This window comes from Tachypleus tridentatus, chromosome 8, assembly GCF_004210375.1.
Source record: "Tachypleus tridentatus isolate NWPU-2018 chromosome 8, ASM421037v1, whole genome shotgun sequence".
NCBI lineage: Eukaryota > Metazoa > Arthropoda > Merostomata > Xiphosura > Limulidae > Tachypleus > Tachypleus tridentatus.
In genome coordinates this window covers 14,771,171-14,791,114 of record NC_134832.1, presented here as the reverse complement: position 1 = coordinate 14,791,114, position 19,944 = coordinate 14,771,171, and the positions used below count along the sequence as shown (strand labels likewise).

The 19,944-nt window shown below is 30.8% G+C and overlaps 1 protein-coding gene across 6 annotated transcripts in view; it reads right to left on the bottom strand.

The window, feature by feature from the left end:
- LOC143258566 (uncharacterized) overlaps positions 1 to 19,944 on the bottom strand; it is an 80,873-nt gene that overhangs the window by 47,024 nt on the left and 13,905 nt on the right. For all 6 annotated transcript variants that reach the window (XR_013032358.1, XM_076517726.1, XM_076517729.1 and 3 more), the window contains exons 6-18: positions 18,776 to 18,871; positions 18,230 to 18,366; positions 16,890 to 17,094; positions 15,256 to 15,367; positions 14,556 to 14,710; positions 10,756 to 10,878; positions 9,777 to 10,021; positions 8,669 to 8,819; positions 8,327 to 8,461; positions 7,363 to 7,523; positions 6,307 to 6,399; positions 5,275 to 5,446; positions 4,074 to 4,175 (exon numbers count right to left, since the gene is read on the bottom strand). Coding sequence is in view for 5 of the 6 variants with exons in the window: in XM_076517726.1 (XP_076373841.1) it covers positions 4,074 to 4,175; positions 5,275 to 5,446; positions 6,307 to 6,399; positions 7,363 to 7,523; positions 8,327 to 8,461; positions 8,669 to 8,819; positions 9,777 to 10,021; positions 10,756 to 10,878; positions 14,556 to 14,710; positions 15,256 to 15,367; positions 16,890 to 17,094; positions 18,230 to 18,366; positions 18,776 to 18,871 (1,887 nt within the window). In the remaining variant the exon portion in view is untranslated. The remainder of the gene's footprint in view (positions 1 to 4,073; positions 4,176 to 5,274; positions 5,447 to 6,306; positions 6,400 to 7,362; positions 7,524 to 8,326; positions 8,462 to 8,668; positions 8,820 to 9,776; positions 10,022 to 10,755; positions 10,879 to 14,555; positions 14,711 to 15,255; positions 15,368 to 16,889; positions 17,095 to 18,229; positions 18,367 to 18,775; positions 18,872 to 19,944) is intronic.

The window sequence follows — 19,944 nt, the reverse complement described above, 5'->3', positions numbered from 1 at the left end:
AAATTATACAAAAAATTAAAAGTATTATTAGAACATATTCTTCAAATACTATATAATTATAGCTTCACTATATGAGAAAATCAGCTAAAAACCCTATGCATTTTGTATATAAAATATGCAGCTCACAAATACAGGAAGCCTCATGTTTCTTTTTACTCTGTCCAGCATCACTACTAATGAGGGATAAAATTACCCAAAATTAGTACAACTTTGTAATAAGTGGTGAATAAAATAATACACTGCCCTTCATGTTTATTTCTATATATTAAAAGTACTTGTGTATTATACATTTTACACTAACCTTGGATATTAAAAACATTTTAAGCAAATTATACTAGGCAAACAATTGTACCAATTTAGTGTTTACAAATATGAAACCCATTGTATACTAGACAAAAAGTCACAATGCATCAAAAAATTGGTCATCCAATAGTTTAAAATTCCATTTGCTAGGCAACAGTGTTTTTGACTGATTGTCACAAAATCACTACATTAAAAAAATGCTCTAATGTATAGTGTAACAAATTTATCTCACAAAAATAACATTACATTTTAAAGCTAAGCAAACGCCACTCACCATATTTTTAATTACATTAGTACTGATCATAGAGCTAGTTTTAGCTATTTTGGTAAAGCCTCTCCCTCCCATTTTCTTTCTTTTCAAATGAACCGTAGAAAAACCACAAGGTACCAATGCAAGCCTAAAGAAGACATCTCTACCTAACTACTGGTTCACCATACCATAATAATAGCACCATAGAAGCCCATAAGCTCTTTGTACTATCAATACATAAATAAATATGTGTGTGTGTGTGTGTTGCAGAACCAGTACAAATTTAAGTTTATTTAAACTAACAATTACTTTCAGAAGTTATTAAATTTCTTACATATTTAAAACAAGTTGCTTATATTTCTTGTGCAATCACACTTAAGTTTTCATTCTGTGCCTCCAATAACTGTGCTGTAACTAGGCACAATAAAACCATTTAAGAAACCATGAAAACCTTTTTAGAAATCCATCCAACTATTCATTTAACATGCTAACAATGTTTGATTCCAAGATGAAACACTCTGGTCATAGTTTCAGTTCTCAATATCTCAATCTAACACAATACATACAAAATAAAGATAATTTTAAGAGCAAGAGCTCTAAGACTTAGTGCAGTAACTGCCAAAGTAATTTCAACACTCAAAACAAATATATTCCTTACAGAAAGAAACTGGTAGCTGCAAGTAAAAAACCAGGTTAGTTCACAAAGAGTACAAGATATAAAATTAAAGAAACACATCATAAAATTAAGTAATCTAAATGTATTGGTTTATAGGATTTAGAAGATCAGGAAAGTTGGTCAAAAAGAAAATTAGGGCATCCAAAAGTATGTATGAAAAACAATTTGGCTGAAAACAAAAGTTAACAGTAAGAATTTTAAAGTACATTAAAGGTACACAAAATGTTAGGTTAGAAATGATAAAGGCTTGTATGTGATGCAATTCACAATGACAGGAAACCCACTTGAAGGAAAAATATTCTCAGGTTCCAAACTCTCTTTGTCAACCTGAAAATGACCCATTGTTCTGTACTTTATTTTAATTAATGTTTTAATACCAATACCAGCCATCTTGAGAATACACCTCACATCTAATGATTACAAAATGGCTAGGTTAATAATTTCAGCCTTTAGTAATGAAGATTTAAGAATTATTCCTCATCTTGAACAACTGAAAGATGAAAACAAAGTTAAGCAAGGCAACTGCATAAATTCTGAGCTTGTTAAAACAAGATTGGGAAGTTTAAAGAATGATAACACTCCTTGGTCAGAAGTTATAAAGAAGAACAAGGATTGGACACAAGAGCCACTTGTCACAATTTTTTGTAAGCCCTTGAATAGTGGACAAGAACCAACAGATTGGAAAGTAGCTAATGTCACTCCTATCTTTAATGGCAGTAACAGAAGTTCTCCCAGTAATTATAGGCCTATTAGCCTTAATCCAGTTGTGGGAAAAGTTTTGATAAAAGATTACTTTTCCCAAGTCATTTAACAAAGTTTACAATTTTACTGGATGGTTTCACTAGGGAAAAATCTTGCCTTACAAATCTTTTGACATGCTTTGAAAATGTTACCACATATGTAGATGAGGATAAGAGCGTAGATTTGATGTATCTAGATTTTCTGAAAGCATTTGGCAAAGTGCCACATAAAAGGCTTGTAAAAAAAACAAACTACAGCTGCAGGGTACAAGTTAACTAATTGGATATAGAATAGTGACTTCATGGAAAAAAGCAGAAAGTTTATTATAAATGGAGTTCAGTTAAACTGGATTAATGCTGCAAGTAGTTACCTTAGAGCTCAATCTTAGGACCATTACTCTTTTTGATTTACATTAATGATACAGATTAAGTAATTTATTGACCATTCCTTCAATTTGCTAAAACGGTCTTGGCATTGCTAGTTGTGAAGATGCTGCTGTTGCTGCTTTACAAAAGGATTTAGATCATTCAGCAAGATGGGCAATTAAATGGCAAATTGGTTTTAATTACAGTAAATGTAAGATATTGCAAATAGATTATCACAATTTAGATTATAACCAAAATATATATTGGAATAACCTTAACATTGTCATGAAAGAAAAGGATTTTGGTGTAATGGTTGATCACTCTCTTGACCCATCCAAACCAAGCAGCATTTTGTTGCTAGGGGAATGGGAGAGCAATATGATTTTACCATGTATCCACAGAAATACTGAGAGAAATCTAAGTCACTAGTTAGGCTACATTTGGAATATTGTGTTTAATCTTGTGATACTTACTTCAGAAAAGACACTGAATTGTTAAAAATGATTCAGAGGAAGGTTACTAAAATAGTACCTGGGATGGATGGGTTGTCATATGAGAAGAAATTCAAATCCTTAAAATTTTTTTCTATTGAAAAAAAAGAGTTAGAGTGTATCTGATTGAAATGTTTAAGAATTAATAACATTGATGCATCAACATTTTTTATACTTAACAGCAAGAATTACAGAACTAGGGAACACAAATAAGGATTTAGGCAAGATAAAAGACATTCAGCTGAGACAATTTTTCAAATAGAGTTGCTGGCCTACAGAATGGGTTTCCATTAGATGTTATAAAGGCAGTAAGTTCAAGTGGGTTTAAAAGAAAGTTGACCTATATATGAATGATAAGAGCTGGTTTTAAACAAGTTTGATTTAGAGGATTGGAAAGCCAAAATAGACCAACAGGTCCATTGTTATCCTTACATACTGCTTTAAGGTCTATGTTTAAACAATGTCCCCATGGTAGATCAGTTCCTTTGCACTTTATTTACTTTCAACTTTGCATGTGACAATAGGCGATTCTAACTTAAGAGAGTAATTCGCTTAACAAGAAGCAACACACAATCTAGCTGTTAATATTGATTTTTAAGGATGAGGAGCATTGTTTTAAATTGGTAGGATTTATAATTATTTTGTTACCTAAAATTTAACACATTATTTTCTCAATAAAATATCTAAGGCAATATACTCGGATACCTCAAAGCTGACATCAACTAGCAAATATTACATAAATATCTATCTTGAATAAAGTACAATTTCCACAATCTTCTCTACACACAGAAGTATCTTACATCTTGTACCTAAAATAAGATAAGCATACCAGATTGCATGCAAAAAATTTAATTTGTTTGTAGAACTTTTGTTACCTCCATGTACAAACCCTATTTAAAAATGAATCAGAAAAAAAAAAAGGTTTCTCAATCCAATTTAGATATTAAGATTAATAGTATTTATTTTTTGTATATAGTATTTATCAACATTTTATTAGTAATTTCATTGGCATGATTTAATCTTTAAACAAAGGTTGTTTTGATTCAGTGCTGGCATGTAATAATGAAATAAACTGTAGTTAGTGTTAGACATTAATGGGATACATCCATTAAACAATTTGAATTATCATTAATAATTGTTAATTACTAATTATTATTAAATTTAAATGATAGGTATATTTTAGAAATTTTGTTATTCTGCCAATTATTTGGTTTTATCAATGAACAGAATAGTCATGCTCATCTTACCGTAAAGCATTTGTCAATAACCTCTTTATCAAGTCCAACAGCTTCAAATATTTGTGCTCCTTTGTAGCTATGTAGTGTAGAAATTCCCATTTTTGCCATTACCTAAACAAAATTTTTAAAATCCATTAGAAAACAGAAATAAAACAGTGGCAAAATAAAGCATTTACAAGTCGTTTAAAAATGACCTTAACTCTTAAACAAATACACTATTGAAAAGCAACATATGAAGAGTTATTATTCTAAGGAACACAAAATAAACTGCTCTATAATTAAAATACAGTAAAGCATGAATAATGATTGTTTCAAATAAGTTGGTGATGAACCAGTAGGTTTGTTAGTTAATTCAGGGTTTCATCCAATATCTAGAAAAAAAAGGATCAACACTTAGTGCATTGGGAAAAATTTATTATATTATAGCCAATCTCAAATACATCTACTTAACTACAGAAAAAAAAAATTCTTCCTAATTATACAATTGATTTCAATATTTGAAACCTAAATTCTAATGTTCAAAATAGCCTAATGAAAACAGCAAAATGCAACTCAACCATAACTCAAAGATGTTATTAGGATATGTTCTGAAGGACATATACTGCAACACATGGACTAAGCAACCAGGTCAGAGACCTGGTCTAAAAGGTTCTGTCATAGGCATCTCCAATTTTAAAACCTAACTACTCTGAATCAAGTAATGAAATTGACTATTTCATTATACCCATATAACTGAAAGTGTAGAGTATGTAACATGACTTGAACCTTCAAGTAACAGGCCAGTATCTTAACCACTAGGCCACACCAAGCCCATACTAAATACGAGATTTAGATTTGGCCCTTAAGTGTACGAGCCAAAAATTACTGAAGCAAATATAAAAAAAAAGGTTGACCCTTGAACATACATAATTCATACCATTAGAATGAATTATGATTTTTCATATTAGAAATCAATCCCTGAACAAGGGGTTAAATCAAAATGGTAAATACATTAGATGTGTATTTGGACAATGGGCTTTTAATTATATTAGGACATAAAAAAAAATCAAAGTTGCATCCAAGACTAGTATTAATTAACATTTTACTTCCACACATCTCAAAAGATAGTGGTATCAAAATAATGCAGGATAATTTGCATCAATCTTAGTCATGACAAGAACAGTTAAAGAATCTACGTAATATTTTCTTTGAGAAAGCAGAGCTCACACACCTTGGCAAGGCCTCTTCCTATAGCATCAACATAATTCTTAAATATCTCTTCGTCTGACAATGGAGGTTCCAAGAGACCTTCAGAACGGAGTTCTCTTACAATTTCAAACACCAAATAAGGACAGATGCCATCAGCTCCATACCCCACTAATACACACATTTGGTGCACTTCCCTAAATAAGACATCTTATCCCTTAATAAACATATCAGAATATTAAATGTAACCTACAGAAGCATAACATATATTTAAGACAATTCATAGAATTCCATAAAATACTTACACATTTCCTCAACACTTTTGTTTTTTTGTTTATCAAGCAGAATTAATATTATTTCAAATCTTTTCATGATCTCTTATTCCAAATACCAGATATCCCTCTTTTGTTCACAATACATCCTTTACTTTAAATGTCTGAAAAATGTTAAGAATGATATGGAGTGTTTTTGTTTTTTTTACCTACAATATAACATTGTGACTATACAGACTGATACAATTGCTTTAGAATACAACTAACAAGATTAATTATTTTTCTATACTCTGTTTTTTACTATATAATCTGCAATAAATTCAATTACATTATCCAGTGAGTTACCACAGTTGTATTCAGAACTTTAAATAATTGTCTCCTTTTCATCAAAGTTCACACAATCAGATTTAGTTACTCTGGAACATCCTTTGACAAGGTAAATTATTCTCCTTGTCCCTGTTAAACTGTAAACTCACTTCAAAATATCACCCATTATGGCTAAACTAACAATCATGCAGGTTAACTTAGCTTAATCCACACACACATTGCCCAGCTGATGATACTATGATGTAACAATATTCACTTAAGGCTATAAGAAAAATAAGAAGGTTCAAGTAATGCAACGTCAAATTACAAGGTTCAACTCTTACTGAGGTATGTCACAAAATGTCAAAAACATTGCCTTTAAAAAAATTACTTTTATGAAAACTAAATCATTAAATATTAGATCACTACATGAACTAAACAACTCTTACACTAAAGAGTCTTGTATATCCAACACTCACCTTGCTTCTCCTGTCTCAATCATGAGAGCTACTTTCATCCTCTGCCTTTCATTAATCAAGTAATGGTGAACTGCACCAACAGCTAATAAAGCACTGGAAAAGAGAATTACAAAATTAAACTAAATGATAGCATTAAAACTCAAATAAAAGTTAAACTCTAATGTTAGTATTATATTTCAAACATTAATTTTCAAAACTGACTTATTCTTTATATTCACAAGTTTGAGACAAAAAGTCAAATCTAACAGTACCTGAACTTAGTGATAAACAGTGATAAATGAAAGTGGAATATGTAAATACTATAAATTTTACATGATATTGAGTTATCACAAAGAAAAAAATATTACATCATCTTAACCTGTCCAAGTTACATAAATAACTTTTAGATTAATCAGTTTTCTTTTGAGATTATTCAAGAACCAAAAACTTGTGCCATTAGCATGCTTTCTAATAAGACTACCTAGTTATTCATTCACTGAGCAATAACATTTTTGAAGCCTTTTTGAATTTTGTTGAAAGCTAAATAATTACCACATTTAGATCTAACTTGTATTAAATGTTTTTTAACATTACCTTAATAATAATAATAATGATTCAGTGACATTAAATATCAATACCTTTTGCAATTTTCTTAAGAGTGCAAAATACAGAAACCAACAATACTACTACTACTAACATACAACTTTAATCTGCTTCATTATTTGTTAAAAGTATCACTAAAGCATTTTTGTTTTTATGTACTAAAATAAATATCCACTTTTAAAGAAATTCAACGTTTATTTTGTCAAACAGTAAAAACAAAATGAGTGAGAAATAAATCCAAGCATATATTGTTACATACACAAACACACTTTAAACTGCTCCATTTTATATCACTTGGCAATTCTTAAAATAATTTTCTCACTTATAAAGAAAGAATGAGGCATTTAAACTTTAAATAATGATGAATAAAATTAATACAGTTAGCACAAGATAAACAAACTTGAATAAATACCCATGTGGAAATATTCAAATGAAATGCCATTTCAGAAAAATAGTTATTACTCAACTACAAACCTGACAGGCATCATTTCTTTGGAAGCCTTCCTGTCTGACAGCATTAAAATAGTGTACCCTCTCATAGCAGCATTACATGCATCTTTACATATCCTGTCAATAGCTGGAACTAACCCTTCTGGCCCATCTGACATTGGGTATACAATGTCAATTACTTTAGTCTGAAAAGGCAATTGAGAAATAATAATTTTATAAAATGATACTAAAAATAAATAATAAGCAAATAATTTCTTTCAACAACAAAACTTAAGAACTTTTGACTATTAAAACAAAAACAAGCTGACATTATTAAAGAAATAATATGAATATTGTTGTTCCATTTCATAAACAATTGATATCTGTGTTCACATTTCTTCATAAATATGACTAAGAATGTTCTTCAGTTCTTGTAATTAGAACATTGTTTTGTTGCAATCTATTTAATTTTATTGATTAATCTAAAAACAAGTATTAAAATAATTAGAAGTTATGACAAGTTAAACATAAGTTGAAGTAAAATTCAAATATAACTTATGCCTAAACAAAGTGATTTAATAATCACAAATAGTTCAAGAAATATTGCTTTTACTGTTGGATGATCATTACATACCTTAAATTCCTCCATTGCACGTGTATTGGAAACAAAAAATAAAAACATTTACATTTACCATAATACTAGAATTATCTTACAATTTACCATATGCTTAACTTTATTATACATTTAATATTGGCAAAATCTCAATGATTTAATTACTTAGAAATTAAGCAAATTCAGCTTTCCCATTTGAAGTTTACACTTACTAGAAAGTAGTAAATATGGCCAAGAATTTCTTTTTGTTCCATGCTGTTAATTTAAAAAATATTTTGTTTCAGTTAATCACAATATTTAATTTCACCGAGCCATCTATAAATGCTAAACAATAAATGTATGCAGAGTACAGGTTAAGTGTATTAACTCTAATTATACACATGTTTAAGATTATACCTTCCATCCTTTGAAAGATATGTTTTTAATGACCTCAACATCCTCTAAAGAAAGAATTGGTTGTTCTAACCATAATCTTCTACACTGTGCTGGACTAGGCTCAAGAATATTTGTTTCAGGACCAACTGGACAAGCCTAGTGAAAGAAAAATTAAATTAATGTTTATACTAGATGTTGCATGAGAATACCTGCAATTGATAATGTTAATTATGTATTTAATATGAAAGAAGAACATATAATATTTTGACATAATTATCAATATAGAATGTTAACCCACAAAATAAATTTTGAACGATGAATACTTGTATAACGGGCATAAACAAGTTTGTTTTAACTGCTTACCAAAGACATCACAATTCGTTCTCGAAAGGGATCAATAGGTGGGTTAGTAACCTGGGCAAATAGCTGCTTGAAGTAATCATATGTTAAAGGCTGATACAGTGATAAACATGCCAAAGGAACATCATTCCCCATGGAGCCTAAGGCTTCTTTCCTATATTTTCAATAAATCAGAATTTTATTAAATAACAAAAATTGTACATAAAAATCAATCTAAAATGTATCTCGGAATGGCCGGTATGGGTATTAACCTAGGAAGGAATTCCTAGGAAGGTCGAAACGTTGTTCTCTGCTTATCAGTAAAAGTGTTAACACCCATACCGGCCATTCTGAAATACATTTTTATTTCAAGTGGGTTTCTCATTATCATGAAAAATTACTTCAGAGTAATAAGAATGAGTATTATAACAGTAACTGTCAACTTTGCACAAAAATAGTTAATGGCTGATGGTGTACATTTACTTGCAACCTTAGTACACACACTGGTAGCATAGTTATGCTTACATATGTTGGGATAAACAGCAAAGGTACTAAACCTAACAGTATGATTATCATAAAATTACTGTTTTAACTGTAATCAGTTAATCACATAATTCTGCAATAGACCTGCAATATATTTTTAACTTACTTTTATTTTCAGAATCATCACAAAGTTACAAAAAATTCATGGTGCAAACATAAACTGGCTAGTTAGCCTTATGCACTAGCACATTCTAGCTGGGATTACTTTGTAACATACTCTGAAACAACACTTAATGACATGTAATTACTTAAAATAATACAAAGTAATTAACAACATACAAAGTTTATATGTTAAGTAATATGCATATTTGTTAAACAAGTTTTTATGATTAGTAATAAAATTATATTTTAAATAGAATACCATTCTGTACAATTTTTTTAAACTTATCAATAACTAAGAAGTTTATTTCCTTCTAAGAAGTTTAAGAAAACACATCAATTGTAGGACTTGCCAACATTTATTTTGTTTTACAAGGACAAAATTCAAATGACTTTAAAATCAACAACTTTTACAAACTCAATTTGCATACGCGGTTCAAGCACTTTGATTTATAATATTAAATAACTACAGTCTATAGAATTAACTTACTTAGTTTTAACCATAGGCAACACCAGCATATGAATGGTTTCAATGGTATAACCAAACAGTGAAAGTCTTCGATCCTCCATGACAGTACTACACAAGTGGTCTTGATTAGGAAAGCCATTTATGGGTTGTTTGTGATCATTTGTTTTTACTTCTATTATATTCATCCCTCCATTTACAAATTCATTATTAGTATCCCCAGTTACTGATGACTCACTGTGAATTTCATGAAGTTCTTCTAATGTGAACTGAAGTACAAAATAAAACATTCATAACTACAAAATACTAACCATCACCACAAAAAATAAAGACAAACTTTTATTTAGTTAGGTCTTTAAATTCTAAATCTCTTTCATAAAGCCATTGTAAACCTGCTGTAACTTTTGTTATTGCTATTATTTATGATAGTGCATTTTTTAATAAACTTTGTTTCTTTAGGTATACAGTTTTTTTTCAAAGTTTATCCTAATTGCGACAATTCCATACAAGATGCATGACTAGCTACAATTTACAAATATTTCTCAAATGTAATTTATTTACATAAATACTTGTCTTGAAATCTGCATGTATTTCCATATTATCAAAATTATTTTTGTTTCTTTTATAATGTTTTAAGAAAAGTTATAAACTTTAAAGACCAGATTTTTTTTTGTTGGTATCATACAACACCAAAATACAAATACAAATTGTCAAGTTTAAAGTGAAACTGGGTGCTACTAATTAGTCAAATGAAAATATTGTATCAAAACCAAAACTACACTTTTGTAAACACCTGAAATGACACTTCACATATTTTCACCTTCTATGAAGTTTTATAATGAATGTATGTACAACATTCTATAAAAATGTACATTTACTACTATTATAACCAGATCTTAATAAAAACAGACCCACTGGCCCAATTGTTTTTCCTCTTAGTTTAACGTTTATTTTCCTTACAATATAAACGGAATGAAATATTTATAACCACTCAATACTTCACCATTTCTTTAAGCCACTCTCCTAGAGGACGCTGACGAGCAATACGCAGTTTAAGCTCTTCATCTCGAATAAAAACTCTTTCTTTCGTATCTACGAGAAGCATTCTTCCTGGCTTTAAACGGCCCTGAAAATAGACCAATCAATATTCTTAGAAATAAATCGGTTAGATTTTGCACTTTCGTAATGTTGTTGGTGCTTAATGTATAACTGGGTGGCCTTCAGTAGTTACAAAATCTTATATAATAGAATCGTCTACAAACATTTTAGCAATGTATTCGTAATGTTTAATACGATCAGTACAACTAATACAAACATGAAAAATTAAAGTTACAAAAGCGCTGCAAAAACGTTTTACGTGTGCATAAGCTTTTATCTAAAACATATAGTACTTTAGCATTAACAGAAATAGTTTCATATATAAAACACGCTCTAGAGCATTAAAATCACTATACGATTTGATTTAGATCTAGTGACAACTAGTAGTCTCACGTGTTTGAGAGACAATTTGGTTTTACGATGAGAATGGGTCGGCATTGCCAGGTGGGTTAAGGCGTGCGACTCGTAATCTGAGGGTCGCGGGTTCGCGTCCCCGTCGCACCAAATATGCTCGCCTTTTCAGCCGTGGGGGCGTTATAATGTTACGGTCAATCGCACTATTCGTTGGTAAAAGAGTACCCCAAGAGTTGGCGGTGGGTGGTGATGACTAGCTGCCTTCCCTCTAGTCTTACACTGCTAAATTAGGGACGGCTAGCGCAGGTAGCCCTCAAGTAGCTTTGCGCGAAATTCAAAATCAAACAAACAAACGATGAGAATGAAAAAATAGAGCAATTTATTAATGTATTTGTACAAATTGTGTGCGCGTGTGTAACAGAATATAAATGAAAATTGTTTTTTCAAGTTTTGACTTCAAGGCACATTAAAATGTTCATATTTTTCAATGTTTCTACTAAACGAGAATTATTCCAATGTATTATCACAATAAACGAAGAAAAAATTAAATCTCTTTAAAAGTTTATTAAGCCTATTCAGTCATCGGAGCCGCAAACGTGTTAAAGCCTACGAAGACTTTAAAATAGCACTTATCTTTATTCCAACCTCAATTTATACACGACCAGTTAACCAGAAATTATTTCTGAGATTGATTCAAAGTCTTGTAAAATATGCATTCTAGAGATGGTATTATTAACAAACCATAAGGTAAAGGAACTGTAGTAGTATGGCGTAAGCATCTTTATCTTCTGGAAGCATTACGTCATTTGAGTGACTTAATCATACAAACCGTTTCGGGACGACCCACTACCGAAATATCATGAAGTCATCACCAACATTTAATATTGCCTATTTCCGACTCTAGAACTGGCGTTTTCTATTTAGTGTATAAAATTTATAAACCCAACAGGTCTGGTATGCTCATTGTGTCTACCTGTAATACTCCAACTAAAATTATCTCCAGTTTCTTTAGATTTCGTAATGCTCCCCTAGTCCACTCACTCCCACTAATCTTTTGAATAACGTCCTGAACTACACACACACACAACTAACAGTTTGATCCGTTTAGCAGAATAGTTTTAAAATACAGTTGGCTCTGTTTTAACAATGAATTATAAGAATACGTTAGCGGCATAGCTGCGGGAACTAAAAATGGTCTCAATTTTGTTAACCTTTTTGTTGAATATATCGAAAAACACGTTTGTTTACACAGTGTGATGGTTCCCTACTCTACAAGAGATATCTAGAAAATAATTTACATAACTTGACTATATAGAATAGGCCCTGAAGCAGAAAAGCTGCACTATTTTCTCTACTTCTGGTAATGTGAAATCGATACACTTTGCTGATAAGGTAATAAAGATACAAGTATGAGCTCGCACTATCTCACTCAGTTATATGACCCGTCCTGACCGCTGTTAGCATAAAATAGTCGATTCTCGATGACAAGTAAATGGCAGTATTTAATGGAATTTCGTTTAAGTTTTTTTTTTTTTCAACTGCAAAGTCATTGACACTTCTGTAGTTCATTGCTCTATATTTATATTTTGTTTACACAACGTAAATATAATTTAACGCATACATCTTAATCGTTTCTACTCTTCTCTCAATAATGTTTTAATATGGCAACAACACAATCATTTTTGATGACAAGAAACCCACTTGAAGTACAATTGTTTCCCTACACTGTTCAATTTATTTCTAGTATCTGGGTGTTTTCTGTAGTTACGTCATGTTTTTGTTACTTAGTGTTCAAAAACGTCAAGGTCGTTTTGTGTGTGTGTGTGTGTGTGTGTGTGTGTGTGTGTTCTTTGAATCTTGTTTCCATGTTTTGCTTGTTTCTCCAATATAGAAGTCGTGGCAGTTGTTGCATTATATTTTATAAATTATGTTGGTGTTGTGTTTGTCAGTGTAGTTTTTACAAAGCATGGACTTTAGTTTTGTACCTGGTTTTTGAATAAATTTGGTGTTTATTAGAATGTTATATTTTGTTACGAGTTTTTTCCAAATGTTGGTTATTTTTTCGCTAATATCGGGAACACATGGTATGCAGCAGTGCAAGGTTTTGTAGTTTGTTGTATCTTGGGATTTATTGTTGTTTGTTTATTCTTGGTCTAGGTGTATGCATATTTTTTCCACGGTTTGGGGGAAAATTTGTTGATGAAGTGTTTTATTTTGTTGAGATTTCATCGTTAATTTTATCGCGTGAACATAGTTTTGTGGCTATACTTATTTGATTTCTTAATATGCCGAGTTTTTGTTTTGTTTCATGTGCTGAGTCCCAGAGAATGTATGGTCCAGCATGGGTGATTTTTCTGTGGATTTCGGTTTTGAATTGTGTATCAGTTCTAGTGATTTTGAGGTTAAGAAATGTTATTTGGTTAGTTTTTTCCTGTTCACAGGTGAACTCAATGTTGGGGTGTATCGAGTTAACGTGATTGAAAAAACTAAAGTGTGTGTTATGTAGATGTGAATCCAGCAATTTTATAATCATCATACCTGTACCAGTATAGCGGTGGGTGTAAGGCTGAATTGATCGCTTGTGATTCAATCTGTGTCATACAAATGGTGGCTAGAACTGGTGACATGGAATTCCCCATACTTAAGCCACTTATTTGTAGGTAGTTTTGGTTGTTTTTATGGTAATGAATTCTAACACAATCATCATATAGAGTCAAGAAATACTCAATTCCAATAACTCGAGCTAAAATCTTCTTTACTAAAGCAATAATTAACACATCTTTTAAATTGTTTTCAGACTTAGTTATTACAAGTTGATTGTAGTGAAATTTTGTTGAATTTTACATTTTAGCATTTTATTTAAAAATAAAGAAATGTTAACTGTTATATCTGTCTACTTCACACACACACACACACAATAGGCGACCCAGTGGCACAGCGGCATGTCAACGGACTTACAATGCTAGAAACCGGTCTCGAAATCTGCAATGAGTAGAGTACAGATAGCAGAGTACATTGTTCAGTCTTGTGCTCGACAACAAACACGGGTATGTGTGCGTGCATGCGTGATAAAAAGTGTTCCGACAGTTGTCAGACCATTATGCAACTTTTCACAGCAAATCCACGTCCTCTTTATTAGGCTAAGAAAGCTCTTCAAGAGGGAACAAAAGTTTTAGTCAATATATCCAACACATAGAACTGACAATGTTAAAAAGATTAAGATTTGCATTTTCTTTTAGAAACAGATATTCGTTAAATATGGTTAAGGACACAGGTTTTCTGTATTTCCACAAACAATAATTTACTTCAGTAAACACATTCAAATGCAAAATTAGAAAGACAAAAAATCACCTTTTGAACAATCTTTTCCAAAGGTATATCAAGTACACCCACTTCACTCGCCATAATAACGATATTATCTTTTGTGTAATAAAATCTTGATGGTCGTAGACCGTTTCGGTCCAAAATAGCACCCACATAACGACCGTCAGTGAAGGTCAGAAGTGCTAAGTAAAATATAACATACTAATTTAAAATTATAATGATGATCATACACTACAAGATAACAAATACAAATAAATATTCGTGATTTAACATTAAATTTTACAAATAAAATAACAGTATGTAACAATTTTATTTTCACTCTCCCAATACCTCAAATTAATAAGCAAATCATAATACCTCATCAGCAACAAATATTGACACACGCATATATATATGGTTTAATAAATTGTGTTTTTCCTGAGATAACCAGTTAAAAAATAACTTCGATTTTGTAACTTACGTTTTCCTGTTAACAATAACATGTCTTCTAGTTAGAGCTTTGTAAAGTTACAGTATTTTAACATTTTCTTAGAGTAAACATTTCCTGACTAAAGAAATATAAGCATCAACTTATTTTAATATCATATCCCCAAGACATCTTTGAAAATTAAGAACCAGGTAATTGTTATTTGACTCTTGAGAATCAGGAATGTTTTTGTCGTGTAGCTTTTGATATTACATACACCATTAAACTAAATGTCATGACTGGTGACCCTGGATAACATACCAGGGCCATCCCAAGGCTCCATAGCACAGCTACTCCATTGGTAAAACTGTTTCTTCTCTAGGGACATCAAGTTGTCACTCTGCCAAGCCTCAGGAACCATTGTCATCACCGCCTAGTTTGGGTCAAATCCAAATAAAGACCATTAGTGACAGAGAGGTCTATCACTACAAGTTACCAAAGTGCTAATAATTTTAAAATTTTCTGTGTATTAAGTTTTCTGTTTCGAATAAGTCTCATTGTGTCACGATATAAAAAACTGTTTAGTGTATGTATTATCAATTAATTAATTTTGTGAATGAATCTTATGAGTGCTTAGCCTTTACACACACAATTTAAAAAATGCAGTTATTGGAAGATGCGTTTGTAATTCATTGATGTAGAGAATATGGTGAGGAGGTGATTTAGCAATAAATATATAAATAGTACGAGATGAGTGGGAAACAGCAAAGATAATACCAGAGTACAGTAAAGTCGCGGTTAAGGAAAACTGTGGCGTAAAGTTAATTGCCGTGGAAGTGGTAGACCTAACGTTTAACACCTTAAGGGAAAATTAACAGTTTTAAAATAAACAAAGTATAGTTTATTCCGTCAAAGCAAGTTTTAAAGTAATTGAACTGTCCTGAATGCACACTTAAAAAAGGAACAGACGATTACTGGAAGAGCAGTGTGGTACTGTAATAAGTCGAGCCACGTTTGTAAGTAAATTATGCACGGAATACTAGTGCAATAGAAATAACGGTAGATGAGCTTGTCAACTGAAATTCCAAAGCAATTTTATACATAACGTGATTATTAATATAATTCTGAAAACAAGTAGAGCAAGTGCTGTTCCTGATTTTTTTTAATTTACCACCAAGTTAAGAGACATCTACTGCAGATGAATCCTAAGCCCAACAACACAGTATATATTTATACTATGAAGAAGTATAAGTAAAAGCCTTTAATTTTAAACTGGCGAACATAATAGAAAATATGGAAAAAGCACGAAATATTACATTTTATGATGTCAGTTACAAATGCACGAACATCTTGCGTTTCACCTTTTTGTGACAATTTCAAAATAGTACAAAAAAAAGGAACACTGAAATATATAATTATGCAGTCATTAATATTTTGATTATTTTACACCTGTCAAAAAAAAAGAAGTTTTCCTTAAGCGCTTCCATCTCTAAACGAAAGTTGTTTCAAAGGCCTGATAGTTTAAGTGATAAAAGTCTCTACACTGAAATTAGGTGATCCAAGTTAACTAACTACTTGTCTATACTAAAGTAAATTATGCAACATGTCAAGACGACAAAATATTAAACAAATGACAAGAAATCATGGAATTACTAATAGGCATAATAAATTATCACTGACGTTTATTAAACTGTACACAAGGTAATTGTTTTTTTGATCAATATAAAGCACGGGACTCCAGACAGATGCTTTTTTTAGAGAGCTAAAGTTTTAAATGCAAATTTCTCACTACTTCGTTTTGATCTTTGCAGTGCAAAGATTTTTTAAATGAAAAAGAAAAAGATTATTAGCTTTTACGTGGAAATTTTTTTAAAAATACATATGGCGAATAAAGATTTATTTCTCAGATTTTTGTCTTCTGAACACATCTTACAAAAGAAATGAAAACTTCTTACCTCTGGAAGTGACCGCTGTCCGGCCATAACCAAAAATTCCAAAACATTGTCCACACATCCTGAATCTGACAATTTCGGTTCTACCACAGGGTAAAGTTTTCTAAGATCTGAACCAAATAAGGTGCTGCTCATGACCCCTTCTCTGGCACTCATGAAATTGATGTTTCCTCTAAGGGTATTTATTTCTCCATTATGAGCAAGCATTCTAAAGTAACAATGTAAAAAATGCTATAAATAAGCATTCTACATGTTTATAAAAACTGTGTTCTTATTGTATATTTGAAAATTTCATAAAAACATTTGAAACATGTAAAATTATGAACCAAAGCTTACAATAACAAATTTTATGTAATAACTTACAAGACTAACAAACATCAAATGGCATGTTTAGTCAACCAAGAGTATTTAGCTTAAAAAGCACTGGACTAGGTATCTAACTAAATTTATAAAACAAAATACTGTTTACAAAACTCTAAGAAAAAAGATCAGTAATTAACTCGAAATAACTGCACTTTAGGAACAACAAAAATGTTCATGGGTATATTCTTATTGTAATAAGAAACACACAATAAAGGATGAGCATACTTTGGAATTTGGTAAACATGATAACAAGCATTTATTCTTTTACAAATATAATATATGTGCACTTGGTTGTTAAGATGAGACACTGAAGCCCTATAATAACTCGTATTTATTACCTGCAGCACATTTAAATTTTGCAGATGTTCAAATTAAAGTGTGCTTCTTTGGCTCAGAAGGCCAACAAAGCCAAAACTAAGAAGAAATTCCAAGGGAGATGACCCCAAATTCATTGTCTTTATCATCACAATTAAGAATTTGCAGATAATGTCTTTGATAATCAATTTTTTGCATGTTTCAATCTTAAGGGATTTATCAAGAAAATGTGAACATAAAAATATACACAAGGTTTTTTGCTAATCAAACAATACTTAAATGCGAGAAATAGGATAGTCATTCTATATACATATACTATTACTAGATAAACATGGTCATGAAACATTTATTTAGATATAATTTTGAGAAGAAAAATTAAACGTTATTCCCCTTCATATGACAAACATTCAGCTTGTGATGAATATTTCTTTACCCACCTTCCAATATAAACAGTTCAGACTCAAGTTCACTTACAAATTAGATATTGGAAGTAAAACCAAATGTTTTAAAATTGGTTCTTTATTCTCTTCAAATACATTAAAGTTGAAAAAAAAACTAGCTTTAAACCTTAAATCAGAATACGATTTAAAAATAGCTTTGAAAATGAGCTTTGTCGCTTTCCCATTCTGGCATCTTTTGTGAAAAAATAAGAAGCACAACCATACCTAAGAGGGTGTGCTCTCTCCCAGCTAGGAAACGTGTTAGTGGAAAACCGAGCATGTACCAAGGCAACATAAGTTTGAAATTCAGGATTAGAAAGGTCTTTATAATATTCCCACAGTTGTCTTGATGTGAACTGGCCCTAAGCAAAATCCAATAAATTAATTTTAGTCTTTAAATACTTTCACACAATCATATTTAACACTATTTATAAACAAACTCAATGGTCCACAAACTGGTAGTTAATTATTTAAAGAAAAAATCATGCCGATTCAATGGTTTTCATAGCTTAATTTCTAGAGAGTTTTTTGTATAGCTAATGACTTTACATGACAAATGTTTCATTAATCACATAAACATTGTTAAAGAAAATAACAAGTAGTTATATCACAAAATCACTCAGAAAGTGTTATACCTTTAGAATCACAAAGGTTATCCAATTTGTTTAATTTCCTGGTGGTTTGGGTAATCAAGGCTTGCCAATTTCACAAAGTTTAAAACAAACATATATTTACTTGCCACAATAATGCTTAAAGTATTAATTAACTTACCTTGTAAACAATAGTGTCTGTGGAAAGACTACAAATGTAAAAACGGAGACCCTCAGAAGGAATTCTGTGAGTGGCCAACTTTCTCAACATAAACACCTATAATTTAAGTTTAAATGATAAGTGTTAAACAATTTAAGGTTGTTATCAAACACGATCATAAGTTTAATCTACCAAAATTATATTAATATTTACTTCCAGTCTGCATACTGTCATATCAACTTTTACTGTAGGGCAGGTTCTTGAGAAGCATTCATTAAAAACCATTACAAAGTCCAAACCACTTAGTAATAATAATAATAATAATAAAGTTTCATTTATTCCATTACAAGTTCTTAAATTTGGCTTAATTAACATTCACTAACAACAATTTCACTTATTTGCTAACTTTAAGCACATGTTTTTGCCTTCTTATTCTAATCTAGTAATTTCTCTTTTATACAAAGGTAAATGTAGTTTTTACATAACACAGTCAAGAATGTCATCAAATTATTTTCGTTCCAATTACCTTTGTTCTTTGTAATCACTTAATGATAACACCTGGTCTATCCATGGTAGTATAGCTGCTTCATCTTTTGCATGAATATATGCAGCAATGTCCTCCAATGATAGATCAACTGATATTTGAAGGGCAAATCCCCTTTATTTTTGAAATGGACAGACAAGTTACATAATTGGCACTAGTTGCTGTATGAAAGTCTGACATAACCAATTCTATTAGGTGACGTCAATCGACTTAAGTATTGGAGGAGTATAACCCTCTTGATTAATCCACCTCTTTAATTAAGGTGATTGTCCATCATTTAAAAGGTATTGTACACCTGCAGTTGTTTTTTGTTGTTTGAATAAAGATTGTTTCATTGTGTATTAAACAACATGTCTAGTTTGCTTATATTTTTGCATATACAGACTCAGTTTTAACAGAACTCAGTATTACTTTCCAATATCTTGCCAAACTTACATTTATATAGCAAAACTACACTATTTACTATTTGACTAAACAGATTTAAACTGAAAATACAACTTCTCTATTACGTAATGTACATCTTTTATCTTCTTTTTTTTATCAAAACAAAAACAATATTCACAAACCTGGACAAAATTTAGTAAATAATCTGTTAAATCACTAATAAATTAATCATCTGTAACAGTGTCGAGTTAATCAATTATTC